Source organism: Andrena cerasifolii, chromosome 14 (genome assembly GCF_050908995.1).
Source record: "Andrena cerasifolii isolate SP2316 chromosome 14, iyAndCera1_principal, whole genome shotgun sequence".
Taxonomy (NCBI): domain Eukaryota; kingdom Metazoa; phylum Arthropoda; class Insecta; order Hymenoptera; family Andrenidae; genus Andrena; species Andrena cerasifolii.
Window position 1 is genome coordinate 8,020,982 of NC_135131.1, and position 19,093 is coordinate 8,040,074.

Genomic DNA, 19,093 nt, shown 5'->3' on the forward strand with positions numbered 1-19,093 from the left:
TCGTTGTATAAAAGAAGCTTTCATTTCTTCAAACGAGTAGCGAGTTTCATGGTTCTGCGCCATTGAGAATCGTTCGATTTCTATTTACTTTCGGTTTTGTATTGAATTAATCATGGCACGTGAAATATTTACTTTAATCTGATGAATTTTTAATGGAATTACTGAAATTGAGTAGTTTATGAAATGAGTAATGTTGAAATATATGGGGAAATTTCAACGTTCAATTATTTCGCATACTCGATGAATTAAAACGTAATATTTCAATATCGAGAGAAACAAAGAAACTCTAAATATGCCTGGTGTCATTGCTGAAACTTTCATAATGTCCGCGAAAGTGATGTTTAATAAGCCAGCGCCCTATCTTATCGGTTTCAAAGTTTCGCGGTTTACCAAGCGCAACTCCACTTGCCTCCGAAGTTTCCGGTCCCGCGAGTCAGCTGATCAATCTCATTCCTGTCTGCTTGATAGTTCTCGCAGCTATGTCTGGAAAAGATAAACTTGCAATTTTTCCCTCTCGGGGGTAAGTATTTCCTGCACAGATTGCTTAAACACTCTTCGTTTGTTCGTCGATTCCACTTTTCATTTATTTCGTATCCATTATTGTTCTCGACCGAATTATATCGACCCCCGAACATCCGTCATTAAATGGGTGTAACCCTATCACACATTGACTTTTAAACGTTTAAATCGCGTTTTTGAATATACCGTAATATCATCGATGCATTATTATTCGATAAGGTATCGCGATTATATTTCATAATTGTCACACGAAGGTTCCCAGATTCATTTGCATATTTTGTCTGTTCTGTCACATGATTTCAGTTAGATAAACATTCTATAACTATGAGTAATCTAACATTGGATATTAATATTTGTGCTCTCTTTTTCAGCGCCCAAATGTTAATGAAATCCCGTTTACAGGGAGCACAAAAAGGTCATGGTTTGTTGAAGAAAAAGGCAGATGCATTGCAAATGCGCTTCCGAATGATTCTGGGTAAAATTATCGAGGTATAAAATGTACTGCGCGTACATCCGTTAATGATCATCTGTCTTGTGCATTATAATGCTTTTCTTTCTCTTGCCTTTCCATTTAGACCAAGACGCTGATGGGAGAAGTGATGAAAGAAGCAGCTTTCTCCTTAGCCGAAGCGAAGTTTGCGACTGGAGACTTCAATCAAGTAGTTCTACAGAATGTGACAAAAGCACAAATTAAAATCCGTTCTAAGAAAGATAACGTCGCTGGTGTTAATCTTCCAGTGTTTGAATCGTACCAAGATGGCACGGACACGTACGAATTAGCAGGTTTGGCCCGTGGTGGCCAGCAGCTGGCAAAATTGAAGAAGAATTATCAAAGAGCGGTGAAGCTATTAGTAGAGTTAGCGTCGTTGCAGACGAGTTTCGTGACCTTGGACGAGGTTATTAAGATCACAAACCGTCGTGTAAATGCTATCGAGCACGTTATCATTCCGAGAATTGAAAGAACTCTTGCCTATATAATTTCTGAGCTGGATGAACTGGAGAGAGAAGAGTTCTATCGGTTAAAGAAGATACAAGATAAGAAGAAGCTGGCAAAAGCTAAGGTAACATTTACATGCAGAAAATTACAGCGCCTTAGTTTTCAATGGAGAACATGCACAAATATTGAAATTATTCTTTCAGCTGGAAGTAATTAGAAAAGCAATGAGAGCTGCTGAGAGAGAAGTAGAAACTCCAAACATGCTTGATGAAGGAGACGACGATATTTTATTCTAAACATTGTAAATAGCTTGTTTCCACACACTAAAGTATTAAACAAAGTATGTTCCGATTCTGAGCGAATGTGTTAAAGAGCGAGTCCAATGAAGTATGACGAAATAAGACAACTTAGTCCTCTCACAAAAATCCTTAGACAATACTAATTTCACAGTACAGCTAAGTGGCGTGATAGATCTCCCATTGATCGCGATATCGCAGGCTTTGTTGAACCAGCTATTATGTATAAACGCAATTCAAAGTATTCTTATTGTTACTATATTGATAAGGATACATTACGGAAGGTTACAGAATCAAGTATTCGGTAAGAAATGATGACTAATAAACATGTACATATACGTATAGATTTACGTCCATGTTTATATTCTTCTCCATCGTCCTATAATCGCTATATCCCACAATTAAAGCGCGCATCTTCAGTTGGTAATATTTGCACGCCATTTAATCAGCTCCAAACCGTAAACGCGTGTTTCTTTTTAATTATGGATTCTATTGGCATTCGAAGGTGATGCAAACGTTATGGATTTCTATAGACACAGCGTTAGTACCCGGAACGGGCGTTCCGCTTTAGGAATAATTAAGACGGATGCATAATCACTTTAGCCGGTGAATTTCTCGAACTGGGTCAATCAATATATGGACCTTTTCCCATATGAGCCAGCTCTCCCTACTGAAAGGTGGTGCGCGCGTGGAAAATCCTTTCAGTGCGCGGAAAATTCGTGCCGTGACCACCCCCAAAGATGTCCGATCATTTAACGGTCGTGCAAGTCCCGGAAAATCGTTTCGAGGACGCAATCCACCACTTGAAATGGAATTTCTTTGCCGACGAGCCGCTGAACCATGCAGTCGGGCTTTGTGAGAAAGGTGAAAGCCAGTTCGAGTTGGAGAGACACTGCCAGCTCACTTTAAAGCAGGGATACTCGCGGATGCTGGTGGATAAAAATGGGACGGTAAGTGGCACCGAAGAAAGGCCTGTAGAATCTCCATCATTGTAATAGAATGACGACATGTTTCTCCCCCTCCCGACGATTCGTTTCACACACTCTACTTATTGTAACTTTTTTGCTGACTACCGAACGTTCCCTCCGCGGTCCACGGACCTTGAAGATTAAGTTCATTGTCGATCATAAGACCTGTCCTATCAGATAGCAGGTATGGCTTTGAACGGGATCCTGAAGAAGGGGGAACGCGAAGAAGCTGAACGCCGACTGGCGGAACTAAGCGACGAGAAGTTCAAAATAATTTTTGGGCTGCTCTATAAAGTTAATGAGAAAATCGATCTCTTTTCCAAGTACAATGTCGACGAGCTGTTCGAGTGTCGGATCCTCAGCGTGGGTGCGAACTTCCGCGGCAGGGGCTTGGCAAACATCCTGATGGCAGACAGTATAGAAACAGCGAGAAATGCCGGCTTCAAGGTAGTTCAGCGAGCTTAACTATCGTGGTGTATCGTAAATGTCTGATGCATGCGTTTAAGTTCAACGAAAAAGATCTCGCTCATTTAGAATCGTCGACCTCGTGACCTTTATCATGTCCCTAGCGTAAGGCGTGTTCTAATTTTACAGCACATCCTGAAATTTCAATTATAATTTGCAGTTATTCCGTCTCGCTTATTTAATACCCAGCAATCTTCTGATAAATATACCAATAAATAATATACAATTCCAAAACTTGACTATTCATTTACCTCCTTAATAGTGTATTCGTTTCGTACACACAATCGCCAAAACGATTCGACGGTACTCATGCTTCGATGTTCGAACCGACTTTTTAGTACATCGTGGATAAAGCTTTTGCAAAGCGGACTCTCATGCATCTGCCTCTGTGTGTCTAGCACGACGGTGTCGTAGAAAGCGTGATCGTCCAACGGTGTCTCACATTTCGGTTATCTTTCAGCATGTTCTTCGATTAATTTGCATGGGATGATTTTCGTTTACCAAGATGTAATTGCAATGCACCCGCTGCCTCCTCGAGAGGTACCTTTGCACGCGGTGTACTTCGTACGAAGTGTATGTAAATGTTCTGTGTGAGAAGTAAATTGTTCCCTGGCAGGTGGTTTAATTCGTCACGCGTTTACAGGTATTCAAAGCCGACGCCACGGGCATGTTTTCCCAGAAAGTATGCTTGAAACACGGTTTTCAGGTGGAGGCAGAAATCTTGTACAAGGATCTCGACGAATCGATCAGACCCGCTCCTCCTCATCAAGCTCTGAAGCTGATGGTAAAGATACTGAATTAAGAGGAAAGCGAAGGGACGAGATTCTTTAAGGTTATCCGAGAAATCTTCAATCAGCCGAAAAAATGTTACGAAAGAGCAGTAGAGTAAACTATGTGTATCGTTGTATGACAATAACAGCTCTCGTTGTAATGTGTGTTTGTCTTAAAGACGAATTTACAAAACTAATCGTATCTAAGAAGGGCGGACCGCGTGTTTCACGTAGAACGTATTCAAAATTTCGAAGCATCGGTTGCTGACCCTCGCCTGTGTTCTGAATGATATATTGTTAAGGAAGAAAAAAAAAGAAACAAAATCCAAAAAGAAACAGTAAGAACAATAGAGTTGACAAATGCTAGAATAAAGATCCACTTAGCGTTTCGTTCATTGGACTTTTGTTCTACATTCTGCTAATTCGAAACGGGCTCGCGACGCTCGCTGCTCCGGTTTACGTGGCGGAACATGCCCCAACAAAATTCACGTCTGCGAACGTTACAAAAGAATACCAACGTATGTCAAGTGTTGTAATTTGACATTTGTTAACTCTCCTGTACATTTTACAGTTCGATGGTGGTAAATTGAAAGTATATCGTATACGCGTGGTACACAGTATTTCGTCGCTTTCGATTGTGTGCGCATTTTTTTACAGCCGTCGCATGGGCGCAGAGGACACGGATTATTTTCTAGATCCGTGTATAACGATATATCGAAAACAGTGATTTAACTCATGGTTACAGGAATTACTGGATAAATGGGTCCACATGAGTATAAAGTGAAAGTTACAAGGAATATTTTTGTTGGTGTCGCGTGTTACGAAAATATATTACAAGTTATTTTGTAAAGATATCCGCCAAATAAATATTAAAGTTTATAATGACCCGCGGCTTCTCTTGTCCGACATTACTCTCCATTAAATGCAGATTTCAATTAAATAAGTACAACTTTATTTGCGGCAATAAATGTATAAATATACAATGCAATAAGCATGCCTAACAATTTAATCTTCATAGGAATTATATAATTTAAATGGGAATGCAGTCTCGCAATAATATTTATACATACAACAGTGAGATCTAGAAGTTTACCTGAGGTCTAAAGTATCTTTGCAGCTTATTTGCCTTCAATTGCAATTGCATAGAGTATTTGGCCTGTATTCTTTGCATATACTTAATATCCCTGGCCTTCTTAATAGCAGACTCCTTTTGCGTTTCCGTCCATCCAAGCGCTCTATATTGTAATAAAAGTTTGTGTAGTTTCTCGCTTTTCGGCACTGCGAGTGCCCTATTTGGATTTAAGTTCTGTTTATAGTATCTCATCAGAGATCGATGACCAACAACGGCCCCTGACGGTAATACTAGTTGATAGTCGCTGTCGTCTAACTCCGGTATTTCGACCTCCGTATTCAGATCGCTAGTCTCTGCGTCAGGATAACTGGACGAATAATCATAAAATTCTGCATACTCCGCGAGCGCATCTCCTTCGTGCAACATTTTGCAATGCCCCTTATCGATCATATGTGCCCTGGCAGCTTCCGCACTTTGAAAACTTCTCCCTGTTAATTCGTTATATACACATAATTAATCGACTACTCGTTATTACAAAACCTACCAAACAGAAGTTTGGATTTGCTTACCAGAATCGTTGCACCAAATGCACAAGAATCCTGCGAAAATCTTTTCTCCGAGGTAAGTAAGCAACCCTTTGATATCCATGCAATACTCAGGATCCGGTATAAAGAACGAATGCGCCATAGTCATGTGTTTCAAGTTGCGCACCAAAGATCTGCTGTGATGGCTACAAAATAAGCAATCATTATTTTTCACGGGATTCTCGGTGTCTTCGATCCACTCGTCCGAATCTATAGACTCTACGTCCGACTCTGCTTCCATATCGTCGGTCGATGGTTTGCCACTGCTACTAGAGCTCTCTTCGTTTCTGATGTCCTTACACATCGTAGGATCAGGTAAAGAATCAGCGTCGCCGTTCGCTTCCTCGTTCATGGAATCTGAAATACTGTCGTGCCTCGCAGACTTCTCCTTATGCTTCTTGGAGGATAAATGATTCTCATATTGATTCTGAGTATTGAAATTCTTTTTGCATATCTTGCAGCTGAGTGTTTCACCTTCCCTTTGTTTATCGTCTTTGTTCCTTTGCGCGATCACTCTCTTCTGAAATTCTTCCACGGTAATGGGAGGCAGTTCGGCCACTTTCCTCTTCAAATTGTATCTGTGCCAGTCTGACTTGTAGTGCTGCCTTTGCACTTCCAGATCTCGGAATCCCACATGGCACGTGATGCAAGTAAACGGCGAAGTCATTTCTTTGCGATATCTTCTAATATATTACGCATACGAAGTAATAATCAACAGTAATTAACGGCTTCCGAAGTGTGCTGTCTTCGATTGATAAAAACTCGACGTTGTATATAAACTATGCTGCGGTAACATTTACTACGATTTAATTAACATAGTATGAATAAATATGAACAATATCCGTAACACTGGTAATTGTATTTAATATAAATCGATGCATTTATACGCAATGAAAACCGCGATGCACGTCACGTGCGCAGTTACGTTTCGCACTGACCGAGAGGTTATGTTACTCGGTCCACAAGTATTTACGGTTTCGTTTGACGTATCACAATGCCGTTTAATATTGCATCAGAGTGCGAATAAATAATTAATATTTAATTTTGTATTCCTACAGGGGATCTTTTAATAAATCATTAGCAAAAAGTTGTGTACTTGATTTTGCTACAATTTTATAAAACCGCTGCAAAAGTATCGAATATCAAAATGCTAACCTCTCAACCGATCCCAATAAAGGCAATTTTCAAAACATCCCAATTTTGCAAGTATGGGTCGTAATCTATAATTGAACGCGATTACAGTGCCGCCATTTTTTTCAAATCGTTCGAATCGCAGTGAGCTCTCGTTATCGCATATCAATTTTTACATTCTCATGTTCGCATGATACTGTTCAACAAGAATGATATCTCTATTGCGCAACAAATACAAAAACAGCTACATAATGCTCCTATCAAACCTAACCTCCAAGCTTTATGCTTAAAAAAAATAGAGATGAAAGAGGGAGGGGTAGTGTGTGTATGTACTTGGAGATACGCACAAGCTCAAGAGAACACGCATGGCTAAGGAAAACAGTAAAGTCGGCCCCAAGAGAGAGGAAACATATTAATTTTTCCCCAAGTCTATCTGAAACTTTTATCGGAATCGTTCTCAAAGATACAACCGAAGTGGAGCTGAGAAGCCTTTATTGCGTCACTAGCTGTAATATCAGTAGATCACGTGACATTACACGGGAAAAAACGACTGGTGTGGAAGGTAGAGGCGCCGCTATCAATTTCGGGGAGTCGCGGAGCCATGCTTACGGCCCTGTTTTCTCGAAGCACTTGCAGTTGTATTCAGACAGTAGCCGTCTCAGAAGCCGGAACGTTTCGTGTGCACGTCGCAAGCGAGGAAGTCAGGAAGAGCACAAGAGCACGCAAAGCCGCAGGAAAGCTCGAGCGGACGTAAGAATCCGACGGCACTAAGCATAGTTTGCCATTGAGTGGGGAAAAGGGCAGCGAGGAAAAGTTGAAGGCATTGGACAGACGGTGTCACGTCGCCGCGACTTGAACCGTTCCCCCGACCGACTTTCGTGTGGCGACACATCGTAGAAAGACGTAAAACGAGACACTGGGGTGCACCCGACAGAGCGATCCATCTGTCTCGATACACCCACGGACCACCGTTCAATTTTCACGCTAGAAGGCGGCCGTCCAGCAGGGCGATACCATTTTATATGACTTTTCTTCGACGTCAAGGTGAGTGGAAGCAGGGCATAGGTAGCGACGGCAACGTCCTATCCGGTATCGTTTCGTTCCTTTCCGACGCTAATTTTAGCGACCAGCCATTTTGGACACGAGAACGTGCTCGATCCGCGGAGCAGCGGCTCATTTCTATGGAAATCCGAACATTCCTATCCGCCTTCCTTTCCCATATGTACGTTCTTACTCTATAGCAACCTGTCTCCCTTTGTTCCATCGGTTTTGTCCCCTCCTTTCTACATCCGCGACGCAACAATGGATCGATATTGCGAACCGAATTATTGAGTGAACCGAAACGGCTGGTCCGCCCGTGCGAGCGAGACGAGATAACGTGCATGCGATCGACGTGTCCCAATGGATCACGTTTCTCGCCCTTTTTCGATGGTTGCGCGGAAGAACAAACGAAACGGAGTTGCATGTTCGTAGAAACTATGGTATCGTAATGATTGAATGAAGTTAACGTTAGTTCTATACAATTATCGTATGTGTGTACGTGGTACACGAGGATTGGAGCTGCTACATTGCTCTATCTCTTCCAAATTTATCGCGTGTAATTGTAATACTCATTTCCGGGTTGAGTGTAAATTGCAACGTCATCTGGCGATTAGCAAGTGTAAGAATCAACTTTATCGAGGACGAAAGTTTCTTTGGCACAACCGGTACGGACGAAGTGTAGGTTTCCATGTTGACACTATTGGTAGAATATAAAAATTCGTATCGCTACGTTCTGTGGCAACGAAATATCGTACCGTGTCTATCGAAACGAACGCAGCGCCTTCGACTTCTCTTATTACGTCGAGACGAGCATCCGTACTTTGTACGTTCATCGTGATTGAACCTGTTCCCTCGACATAAAGGCGTGTTTTTTTTTTTTGTATCGTTTACGTCGAGTGTTTACCAATTGAATCGATAAAGTATGTTAGAAGGGAAATTTCTCTTCGCGCCTATTTACACTCGCGTGTAAATGCAGTTTACACTCAACCTGTGTATATCGATTAATTAAATATGTGTCTACGGTATTATTCGACATTATTTAACCTCTCCATCTATATATTTGAAATGCAACTACAAATTTATGTATTCGTTTGAACGATGATGCTATGGAGTCTAGGATGACTGAACTTTTTGCTGATCGAATATCAAGATCGATTTCTTTTCGAAATTGCTCTCCATTTTATCATTTTACCAAGAGGCATTTTTATCTATTGCAATCGCGACCAATGTAACTTTTTCTTTTCATTTTTTATGGGTTACACGATAGAACATGGTTACCGACGTGTACGCTACGTTAATATATTGCGAAATTCGAAAGCGGCGACGGAAATCTCGTCTGTCGCTATTTTTGTTTTTCTTGCCGAGTCTTCTAGATCGAAGATGCCTGAAATAGATATTCGAATAACAGATAATAGCGTCTATTTTAAAATTTAGATAAGTCTCGCGGAAGAATTTGTATAATTGAATCGAGGAACGTAGGAAACATCTTCAAAATGATCTAGAATCTGAAGTCAAGTAAAACAGTGATAAACGATTAATAAGACCGTCGCTGGTACGATTAATTAAAAAATATATCGTTCGCTTCTACATGTTTGTTTACATACCCAATAAACAATCGGCCGTATCTTGAAATATCTCTATTTCGAAATCAAATCGAGCACGGAGAAATCGATTCGGTGCGGGATCACGAAAGGTTAACACGTAATTCGAAGTATAGGTTCCTTCTGTTCGTGCGGTATTTATGTTTTGATTCGTTGCCTCTGAGTTGAATTTAAACTGTTCAGTAAACAACGCCGTGAAAGTTTCTTCGATAATACGACCATTTTGAATGCAATAGAAATGGAGCTAAATCATGGAAACCGATTAAGTATTCCCTGAGTTTTTGGGAAAAGGAAAATATCAGTGATTAAGTTGTTCATGCTAATGGCAATTAAAATGGTAAACAGTGACTAAACGTGTCTAATGAAATTTTACAAATGATCCATGGATTTAGGTACCTACGCTAGTGTCTTAACCGCGCGCTGGAATCGCGTGATCCCCGATCGTTGGAAAGAAAAGTATGCTTTCGAAACAGATTCCTGGAACAGTCTCCGACCGATCAGACCTTTTGGCTCCCTTCGGTAACACTCGTAGTATTTTTTTCATTTATCTGCGGCTTAAGATGGCCTGCTTTGACCCTTCAGCATGCATAGCCGTCCGATAGCGATGCAAAATAATACCTCTTAATCAGTTCCCAGGGGCTCTCAAACGGCGCCTTTAACCCGAAATCGATTCCCTGGAACTACATACTTTCAAACGAACGTCAACACTGGACAATGAGAAGTCCTGATAACGTAGCAGCGACGTTGATTAACGATTTCCTAACCGATCGATACCGTCTTCCTCCTCCTTTGCGCGAGCAGCTTAGTATGATTACGACGCACTGGAAAATAACTCGGAACAAATTCAACAATCCGATACAATACGAAACAGTAGCTCAGCGATTGGTCACGCCGCAGAAATATACCGAAATTTATGCAACAAGCTACAGTCAGAATTAGTGGCCTGGGTGAACTAAATTTTCTTCTGATTCTACCGCATACTTGATAACTCAACCTGATAGTATACGAAACCAGATCGCGTGGAATTCTTCCATCGCGCCTGCAAACGCTTCCCCCTATCGCCACGTGCTATCTAGCTTGCATCCAATCACGTGGTCGCGTTCATTCATAAATTCAAACAAAGTTGGTCCATCATACGTTCAGCTAGTATTCCCAAGCGGAACGAGCTTGAAAAATTCCTATCGCGGCGCCCTACACCCCGACGAATAGTAACAACCACCGGCGATGTATCGCAAAATTATTCGCAACCTGCTTTCTCGAAAGATTACTTCTTTCAAAGCCGGGCTCGCGGCTTACGTAACTTCTCCGCGAAGTGAAAGTCGGTGGAGAGCGTTGAATATTAAAGTGGCTGTGGTAAACAATCACGCTAACCGCCCGATCGATTCGGTTATTCAATACGCTTCTGTGTGTCGCGTTTAATCGGCGCACGATCGCCCCCAGGTATCGTTTCCGCGGAGGGAGCTCGCGTATCGCGAGCGTCCACGTCGCGCGAAGGGTTCGCGAGAGGCACGCTGGGCGCCGCGGTGCTCCTTCGGCAACGCTCAGCGGAACCTTCACCCCCGCAGCGGGGGCTGGGAACGGGCGCACTCGCATTTGCATAAGAAGTCGCATGCCGTATCGTCGCGACGGATCTGTCCCGAGCACAATATATCTTCTCCCCCCCACGGCGCAGATTTGGCCTTGCCCGAATCGTTTCCGCGCGTCGGGCAAGATTGATCGCGACCAGAAAATGCATAATGCATGGTGCGCCAGAGCCGCGGGATAGATAATATAAATGTTCTGAAATGCATAACCGCCGATCTGTTGCGCGCCGCGACACTTTCGTTCGCGCGATACCGACCTCCAGCTCGGCTTCGGTAATGGGCGCCTCGGAGGATAAGGCGGGCGTTACTGTGCCCGCCGCACCCGTTACCTCGTGCACACCGATATCGCGAACGTACGTTCCTTATCAGAGGCGAGACAAAGTCCGGGCTGCTCCGAAGTTTCATTTGTCCAGCAAATTCGGGACGTCGTGACTTCGTTTATATTCATGGGAAACGGGTGCCATTCTTGGGGAGGATCGTTCGTTTTATTTATCGCGTTACTTAGGGTTTCATTTAGGGGTTCGATTAAGGGGTTAGGCCACCTTTGAGGCATGGAAATTATATGTAAGTTTCAGAATTCTTTGGGGTCGAAATTAGAAAATAAATGAAAAAGGTTTTTTAAGGGATTTATTCTACATGTTTCAGGGTATAGCTTTACTACTCGGCTTCGTCCGAAATTTAGATTCTGATTTTATCAAATAGAATTTTTATTTATTTATTTTTTTGGTGAAAATAGTCTCGTTCGTCTGGATTAGTCAGGCATAATGAGCTGAGGTACGTTTTGTGAACCCAGAAACACAAACACTTTTCTGCTTTATATATTGATATAAACAAAATTTTTTACTATTTTTTTTAAACGAAATGGCGTTGACGAAGTCTTCCATTCTTGCAGTTTTTGAAAAGACACTCTCCATGGCTAGCAGAAGTCCCATATAACTTTGACGTAGGATAAAAAACCAAAAATGTTCACTATTTACATGACATTTACTACAGAAGTACATGGCGATCTGTAAAAATGGTGGAGATTTGAAGAGACTATCAGTTTCACCCGAAAAGTGTCCCTAAAATTTTAAGCCTAAATTGTGTCTAAAATTGCCTGTAGCAAAAAAAGTTTTTAATGAATCTCAAAATCCGTACGTACTTCTGTAGATAATCTACCATAGAAGATACTATTAAAATTTCAAGCGAATCGAATAAAAATTGTTCAAGTTACGCTGCTAGTCAATTTGAGCACATAACTCGGCTATTTTTCAATATTTCTGTACAATATTTATACAATACATTCATTAATACATGCCCTAAAAGTGAGAGAAGTATAGAAATAATTTTCAACCTCTGTCTCACAAAAAAAATTCCTCTAATTTGGTGCTGTTTTGAGCGTCTGTGGATGTAACCCCTTAAGCCTGAATCGGAGTCGGGGAATACATATGTTGCTCCTTTCCGAGTACACAGTTTGATGCACACTTGCGTTTTCCTATCGGGAGATAGGTGCACTGTGATCAGGGGCTAGTGTGCGTGCGGTCCGTGGGATGATAAGAGAACCTCCGTTATCGTCGGTGCTCACAAAGATTCCACAACGTGGCTACTGCAAACGGGAACCTTTCAATTACATTTCCGCTGCTACGCACTTCCTAAATTCCCATTACTGTCTGCGCCTTGATCAGGCTACTCGGATCAATACTCAGAAACAGTTAATGTATTCCGTTCTGCGCAACAGAGGCCACACCGTGTCTTCGCTGGCAAGTGTTGCCGAAACTGGGATTGCCCATGGCCCTTTATTAAGCACCGATCTATTTCTTCCCTGATCGACTTGCAGCGCAGCCAGTGTCTCATTCTGCCTAAACGAGAATCCACTATCCTCCTAACGTAACAATATTCAACTCGACCTTATCGGTAGCAGCAGAAAGCAACCATACTCCCCGCCACAGAGTCCACAGCGTGCGGTGCTCCTCGTGCCCAAAGGTAGCCGAAATCTGCCCCGGTCCTGCCCGCCGGATCCGTCGCGCCCCAACGCGAGAGTCGTGTTGACCCGGCCGAGCCCTCGCGGCACCCCGGCGAAGGAAATGGAGTGCAGCATGGCACCAGGTCCTCGTGGGCGAGAGATCGCTGAAATCTGACCTTGCCTGACGTCCAGGCGCGCGCCACCGCCGTACTAGAAATTCCGCGTCGCTCGTTACGTCCGGATCGGGCCACGTTCCGATCAATATACGGCGTACCCGGCGACGAGGACGCTTGCGCGAGCACGGTGGCCGTGTAGTAGGCCGATCCAGGGAGCCGAACGGAGTCGCGAGCGTACACGACGACGATTCCAGTTCCATTAGCCGGCAGAGAGAGCACCCGTCCACCAGGCATCGTCCGCAATCCGTCGTACCGTGTGGTGTCCACGTAGCCAGCGCCGCGAGAGTTACTCTGTTCCGACGATATATCCTCCAACGGGAAAACCGGGCGATTCTCTTCCTCGATCTAGCTCTCCCTGCCTGGCGAGGGTCTCGAGGAAGACGTAGAGACCACGGACACTACACAGCAGCTCCAGCCACGGTCGCAAATCACGACTTATGCGTCTGTACCGAGCAGGTAAAGATCCTCGGTCCGTGCTCCACCTTCGTCGCCGTCTCGCCGTTCGATAGGAGAATCTTCGCCCCTCGGGCTGAGCTCTAGGGAACAGCCATTCGGGCTAGCCAGTGGATTGATTCCTTCGGGATCTTTGGGACGTGGCATCGTGGGGGACGAGACCTCGATGATTAGACACCACGAGTTCATCCCATTCAAGTTTATCGGGCGTAGCGAGGGACAGAAGAAGTGTGCCAGTTAGGGATCTATCGGCAGCCTCCGCTGCTAGATCGTGCTGCCCAGGTGCTGCCCGCAGACGGATCCAGAAGCCTGCGTGGGCCTAGCTTCTTCCCAGGCGTCCCTCCCTCCGTCGGTTTCGCCTTCTCGCCAGCAGCGTAACGTGCATTGACGTGGCCTCTTTGCGTATCGCGCGACACGGCGCAACGTGACCGTGTGCGGCACCGGCTCCCCTGGCCTTTTTCTCCAAATCGAAATGCGCCCTGCCGTGCAGCGGGGCCTGCTCGACGGTGACAGTGAGTTATCGCTACTGACAACCTTCCGGCTGGTATCTCTCCGGTGACGTCGGGGTGACCACGGCTTTGCTTCTATCGTGCTGCGATGGGAGTGGTTTCGCACGTTCCACGCTCACGGGACTACCCGTCCAATGTGATCACGCGAATATCCATCGAATTCTGTGCGCCACGGTCTCGCGTGCATCACGCTGCTTCGGGTTAGGTCCGGGCATGGCCAGGGCTCGACTTTCCGGCTCCCCTTGGCGATTTTACGCCGAGGATGACGCACTGTTACTCCTCCAACGATTCCCGGATTAGTAGACGTACGTTAGAGCTGGAGGAGAGCTCTAGTACCTCATCGGTACCGGTTCATTTGCTCGTTTCTACCCCAGTTCACCGAGTCATCCCAGTTCTCACGGAACACTCTCCAACGCTGCCGAGCGGTCCGCCTCTCGAGACACTTCCATCGGCGATCGCTCACCAACACGCAGGAATCGAGGGGCCGCGAGCTTATTCGCCTCCCAATGAGGGAATCTGTATTCCCGTCGACCTGCTACGACTCGAAGCAGGCCTCCCGGTCCGCTGATTGATAAGCCTGGGGAATTGCCACAGGGGTGGGAAGCACGAAGGAAGCGGACGAGCGCGACGTCCCCTCGAGATCGTCGTACTTCTCGCGATTTTCAATTTCCTCGCTCCTTGCTCCTCCAACCGGTCGCGCGATGCAGATCGCCCGTTGCGAACGTTACGAAGGCTACCCGCGGCGCTGCGGCGAACGGCACGATTGTTTGGTCGCGATAAACGCATATTTGCCGGTCGTTGTACCGCGCGATCGATCGTAAAATAAATAACGATTTCACGGCATGGGGGCTCCGTTACGTCGACGACAATCCGCGACTTATCCACTCGCATAGGCTGGTAAAAAATAACCCCGTTCCCTTCGCGAAGGGAAAATGTGTCCCATTCGTTGTTTCATTAGCGAAACCGTCCGAGTCGCGAGGAAGATTTAATTAAAACCACGGCCGGGTTCGGTAACAGACTGTTAACTGCATCCACTTTTCGCGTCCACCGTTTAACCATCGTCTAACTATCTAACCGAGCGTCTATTAGCATTCCAGTGAAATTATGTTACCGTGGAATATCGTCCGAGGCGGCTTGGAATCCCAGCTACTCCGTTTCGCGATATGAAATTCCGTTTCCATTAGAAATGGATCGATACATCGGGGGGTGAAGGGGGGGGGGTGGTGCATCCTTCACTACTCGTCGGTGCATTGATAAACGGCTATCGATGCAGAACCAACGCGACTGCAATTCCACGCTGTTATTTTGCACCGCGCACTTGAGGATCATGAATATTTTAAGGGACGGGGCTGGTCAAATACTCGGGCAGTTCTTTTTCCTGCATTGCGCGTGGCTTACGGTTTACTTTGCTAGAATTGTATAGAACTGAACGAGAAAAGAAGCTCTCCGCCGCGTATTGGATTTAGAATAATTATAATCGTTCGAGGGAGGGGACAGCAATTAGCTTCTTAGTTGTTCGAACGGTTAATAATAAGCCGGGCTCTCCTGATCACAGCTGTGTTGCGCCGTATCGCTTGAAAGCGGATCACGGTGCGGTTTTACATAAGATTTCCTGTACCTATCGAAGGCACTGCAAACCCCGCCCAGGTCGATAAAATCCATAAAATGCTTCGGATGTGCCCTCGGTATTTGCTCTGAAAAGTAACGATCTCGGCGAATCCACTGTGTCGTCCAGATGAATCGATTCACCCACACCTCTGTTCCGATACCTGCATCGAAGTCGATCGCGCACGCTGTAATCTATTGCGTGCGCTCAAAATTGAATACCAGCCGCGCGGGACTCGTTGAACCCCGACCGCGCGCAATTGTTCTTGTTTTTCGAGATGCACGGTGTGAATTACATCGTGCAATCGTAGAACGGTGTCGGAAGCCTCGGGGATAGAGGCGTAGCTTCTCCTTTCGCTCTTGCATTCGACGTATGCAGCCGGAAGTGTTGTTTCACGGCGCCGCGGGCCCCGTCTGGCTTCGTGTCAGGAATTACTGTGCTTGAATTACGGCTAATACTCAACCGCGATTGTTTTCCATCGGTCTCTTGTTTCGCCGATCGCGGGCACTCGCGTCGCAACGGATTAGTAAACGCGGCGGCGGTGTATATGCGTGATTGGAACTGCGCCGGGCAGCTCTTCGAAATTCAGATAAGATTTCCATGAAACGGTGGGAAATAGCGCGAGGGGAATCGAAGAATAAGATGAATTGATCGAGGACCTTGCAGCAAGAGCCGGTGCAGCTCCATTTCGCCAACTTCAAGTAAATTAGGAAGCACTGCTTATAAAACTATTGCTTTGACTTAACGTTAAAAGGAGAACATTAATTGAAAAATATATATTTTCACACAAATGTTTTTATTTCTATTCTTGGCAAATTGATCAAATCTGCAGACTCAAAATTTGCAATAAATCGCTCATTTGTTGTCGGATTTGCATCAAACGTGCACCAAACGATGTAGAATTTTGTTTACATATATTACACTTCGTATTTAAAAAAAATGGAGCTGCACCTCTCTTGCCGCGAGGTCTTCGATTGAAGAGACCTTGTAGAAAACACTGCAAGCGCCAAAAATCAAAACCTACACCATTTTATTACGCGCGTGGAACATTTTCAGATAAAAAAAAGCAAAATGTTTAATTTTGGCATTCACAGCGTTTTCTACAAGGGTTAAACGAGGAAATGAAAATTCAACGGTGTTAGACCCCATGACCAGTCTTTGTATTGAAACACTGCCAAAGCACGAGTCCAATTTGGGCGCAATAAAAATCCAAGGAAGGATTGTGTAGCGCGCAAACTTACGTAATGGCCATGGCTATCATACGAATCGTAATACGTGCAATTTGATCGCGGTAACTTTAATGCCTGTTATGTGCGCGGATAATGTTAATCTTTATATCTAGAAATCTCAATGTTACCCGCGTGATATGGGTATTCGTTCGATACCCGTCGATAATGCGAATTAAGTACAGTGAAGTATTAGCGTGTATCGGCTTGCATACTTAAAATAGCGCGCGGGCAGTTAATTTTAGTAGCACGAGTATTAATGTGATCCCGTTAATACACAGGCTGGTTTATACGTACGAGATGATGCGAGGCCGCTTTGTATATCGATAAGAAAATTTTGGAGCACTGATAACACGATGACGAAAGAATCACGTTCTTTCTTTCGACCCCATTCCCTCTACTATATCATTAAATCTCCACTAATTAGGCGCTTCTGCTGTATCGCTTGATATACAGCGTGTCCTGAATCTATCGACTGTCAAAGTGACCTCCGACGATGTCCAAGCCACGTTCAATTAGAGCTGTTAATTTTTTAGCCGTACCCGGCTACCCGGAGCAACTTCAAGTCATTGAATGTGGTATTGTTCGATCATTTTTTGGCTAACATCAAACTATACCAAAGACAATAAAACATGCAATTGCTTGAAGTTATTTCGGCTAGCCGAGTACCTGACGGGTCAAAAAGTAACAGCTCTACCTTCAATAGACATCCGCTTAGTTTGGAAGGCGAAAGGGAATTCCCGACCCTTACACACCCCCTCCAGGCAGACGGAGGGAATCCCCTTGTTAAATTCCGGCTCCCCGCACCTTCGCCCTTCTAGAGTTCTGGATTACAAGATCGATTCGAGTAGCTCATGGACGATCCGATCACGCCAAGCCTCGTCCATCTTTTGTCCCCAAGTTCATTTGTTCTGCCTCGAGATAATGACGGTCAGCAAGGACCTCCGTTGCTTCGTTTTCCGCGGCGATACCACGAAACGTTCCTTCGCCGGACACGCCCGCGTGTGACTTTCGCTATCATGATTCTGGCATGGTCGATCCCGTCCAAAGAGCGGCCAGATGATCGCTAATAGTCGAGGTAAACGAGACTGGGCAAAATTTCCACGAGAAGAGAGGCAACCGAGCACGCACAAATGACCGCAGCCCGTGTACGTTGGTGAAAATCATCATCTCCGATGGTCCTGTTCCCTGAACGTTTTTAGCAGGCCTGCCACCGAAACTCACGATTCGTCCGGTGTTTTTATTGCGAATGGACAAAACAGCTGGCCAGAAAAATTCATTTCGCTCGTCGGGGAGCGTGAGACTAATCCCGATGCCTGCGGAAGCGCGTTGCGTTCTTTAGGTTGAGATGATTTGGGTCACTGAACGTAGGTTTGTGCTCGCTGATTTCTTTTGCACAAAGCCACTCTTTCGGACAGGTCTTTAGTCGTGGTGGTGCTAGGCTTTTCGGTAGAAGTTGCGCGAAAATATTCACTTGCCGTTTGCAAGCGAGCAGGGGGTAGTAATCGTGGTTCGTTTGCTTTCAGAAACATCCAGGATATCATCCAGAGGGAAAGGATCGGTGTACAGCAAAGGCGGTGGTAGTAGGACACTGTCCAAGCGATTTACAAACGGCAACATCATCTCCTTCGCACGGTATAATCGTTGGTTGCGAGCGACTTGCGGGTTAACTACACCAACCTGGTACCCAGGCTTTCTTAGGGGCACAAGCAACGGACAGGCAGCGTGTATGATCATTGAAGACTACCCCCCTCTGCCCATCAAACCGAGGCAATATCTGCATCAAGATACCACCCAACGATTTCTGAACCACCTGGTCCTGCCTAAGCACAGGACCTCAAAATTTTCCAGGTGGGTGTTCGCCAGTGATCTGCAGAGGACAGAGGCAGTGGGATTAACATTTGGTTTGTTCTTTATTCCTCCGCAGTAATAGGCATCGGAAGCTACAGCCGTTCAGAGAAACGTGACTGACGTCAGCGGGTAGTGCGGCACACCTAACCGCAGACAACGAAAATCACCCTGACTCGACACGTTACGAGCTACCATCGGGTAGCCATTGCCTGGCAACGTCGCTGCACAGCAATCAAACTGCCGCTGGGAAACGTGGAAGGTAGAAGCAGAAGGACGAGGACAAAGACGCTACCTACTTGAACGAGAGACTAAGGTAAAGGCGAGGGGATCAGATCAGCGAGCGACCAAAAAGAGAGAATCGCA

General features: G+C 45.1%; 4 protein-coding genes across 5 annotated transcripts; 3 read left to right on the forward strand and 1 right to left on the reverse strand.

The window, feature by feature from the left end:
• The first annotated feature begins 365 nt into the window (after positions 1 to 365).
• Positions 366 to 2,096, forward strand: Vha36-1 (V-type proton ATPase subunit Vha36-1). The gene is made up of 4 exons (XM_076826773.1): positions 366 to 520; positions 891 to 1,008; positions 1,095 to 1,580; positions 1,660 to 2,096. The coding sequence occupies exons 1-4, from the start codon at positions 480 to 482 to the stop codon at positions 1,750 to 1,752; spliced, it is 738 nt and encodes a 245-aa protein (XP_076682888.1). The 5' UTR covers positions 366 to 479; the 3' UTR covers positions 1,753 to 2,096.
• A 203-nt stretch (positions 2,097 to 2,299) lies between these two features.
• LOC143376444 (arylalkylamine N-acetyltransferase 1) lies at positions 2,300 to 4,840 on the forward strand. The gene is made up of 3 exons (XM_076826774.1): positions 2,300 to 2,702; positions 2,898 to 3,167; positions 3,829 to 4,840. Exons 1-3 carry the CDS (start codon positions 2,493 to 2,495, stop codon positions 3,985 to 3,987), a joined length of 639 nt encoding a protein of 212 aa, XP_076682889.1. The 5' UTR covers positions 2,300 to 2,492; the 3' UTR covers positions 3,988 to 4,840.
• Positions 4,841 to 4,884: 44 nt separating this feature from the next.
• LOC143376439 (cytoplasmic 60S subunit biogenesis factor ZNF622) lies at positions 4,885 to 6,989 on the reverse strand. Its single transcript, XM_076826767.1, has 2 exons — positions 5,597 to 6,989; positions 4,885 to 5,515 (listed from the first exon to the last, which is right to left on the reverse strand). Exons 1-2 carry the CDS (start codon positions 6,276 to 6,278, stop codon positions 5,037 to 5,039), a joined length of 1,161 nt encoding a protein of 386 aa, XP_076682882.1. The 5' UTR covers positions 6,279 to 6,989; the 3' UTR covers positions 4,885 to 5,036.
• Positions 6,990 to 7,384: 395 nt separating this feature from the next.
• On the forward strand, positions 7,385 to 18,944 carry LOC143376445 (uncharacterized). Of its 2 annotated transcripts, none has more exons than XM_076826776.1 (3): positions 7,385 to 7,786; positions 18,406 to 18,730; positions 18,807 to 18,944. In XM_076826776.1, exons 1-3 carry the CDS (start codon positions 7,765 to 7,767, stop codon positions 18,844 to 18,846), a joined length of 387 nt encoding a protein of 128 aa, XP_076682891.1. In that variant the 5' UTR covers positions 7,385 to 7,764; the 3' UTR covers positions 18,847 to 18,944. The 2 variants fall into 2 exon arrangements, with proteins under 2 accessions (XP_076682891.1, XP_076682892.1); XM_076826777.1 differs by lacking the exon at positions 7,385 to 7,786 and adding an exon at positions 13,126 to 13,541.
• The last annotated feature ends 149 nt before the right edge of the window (positions 18,945 to 19,093 follow it).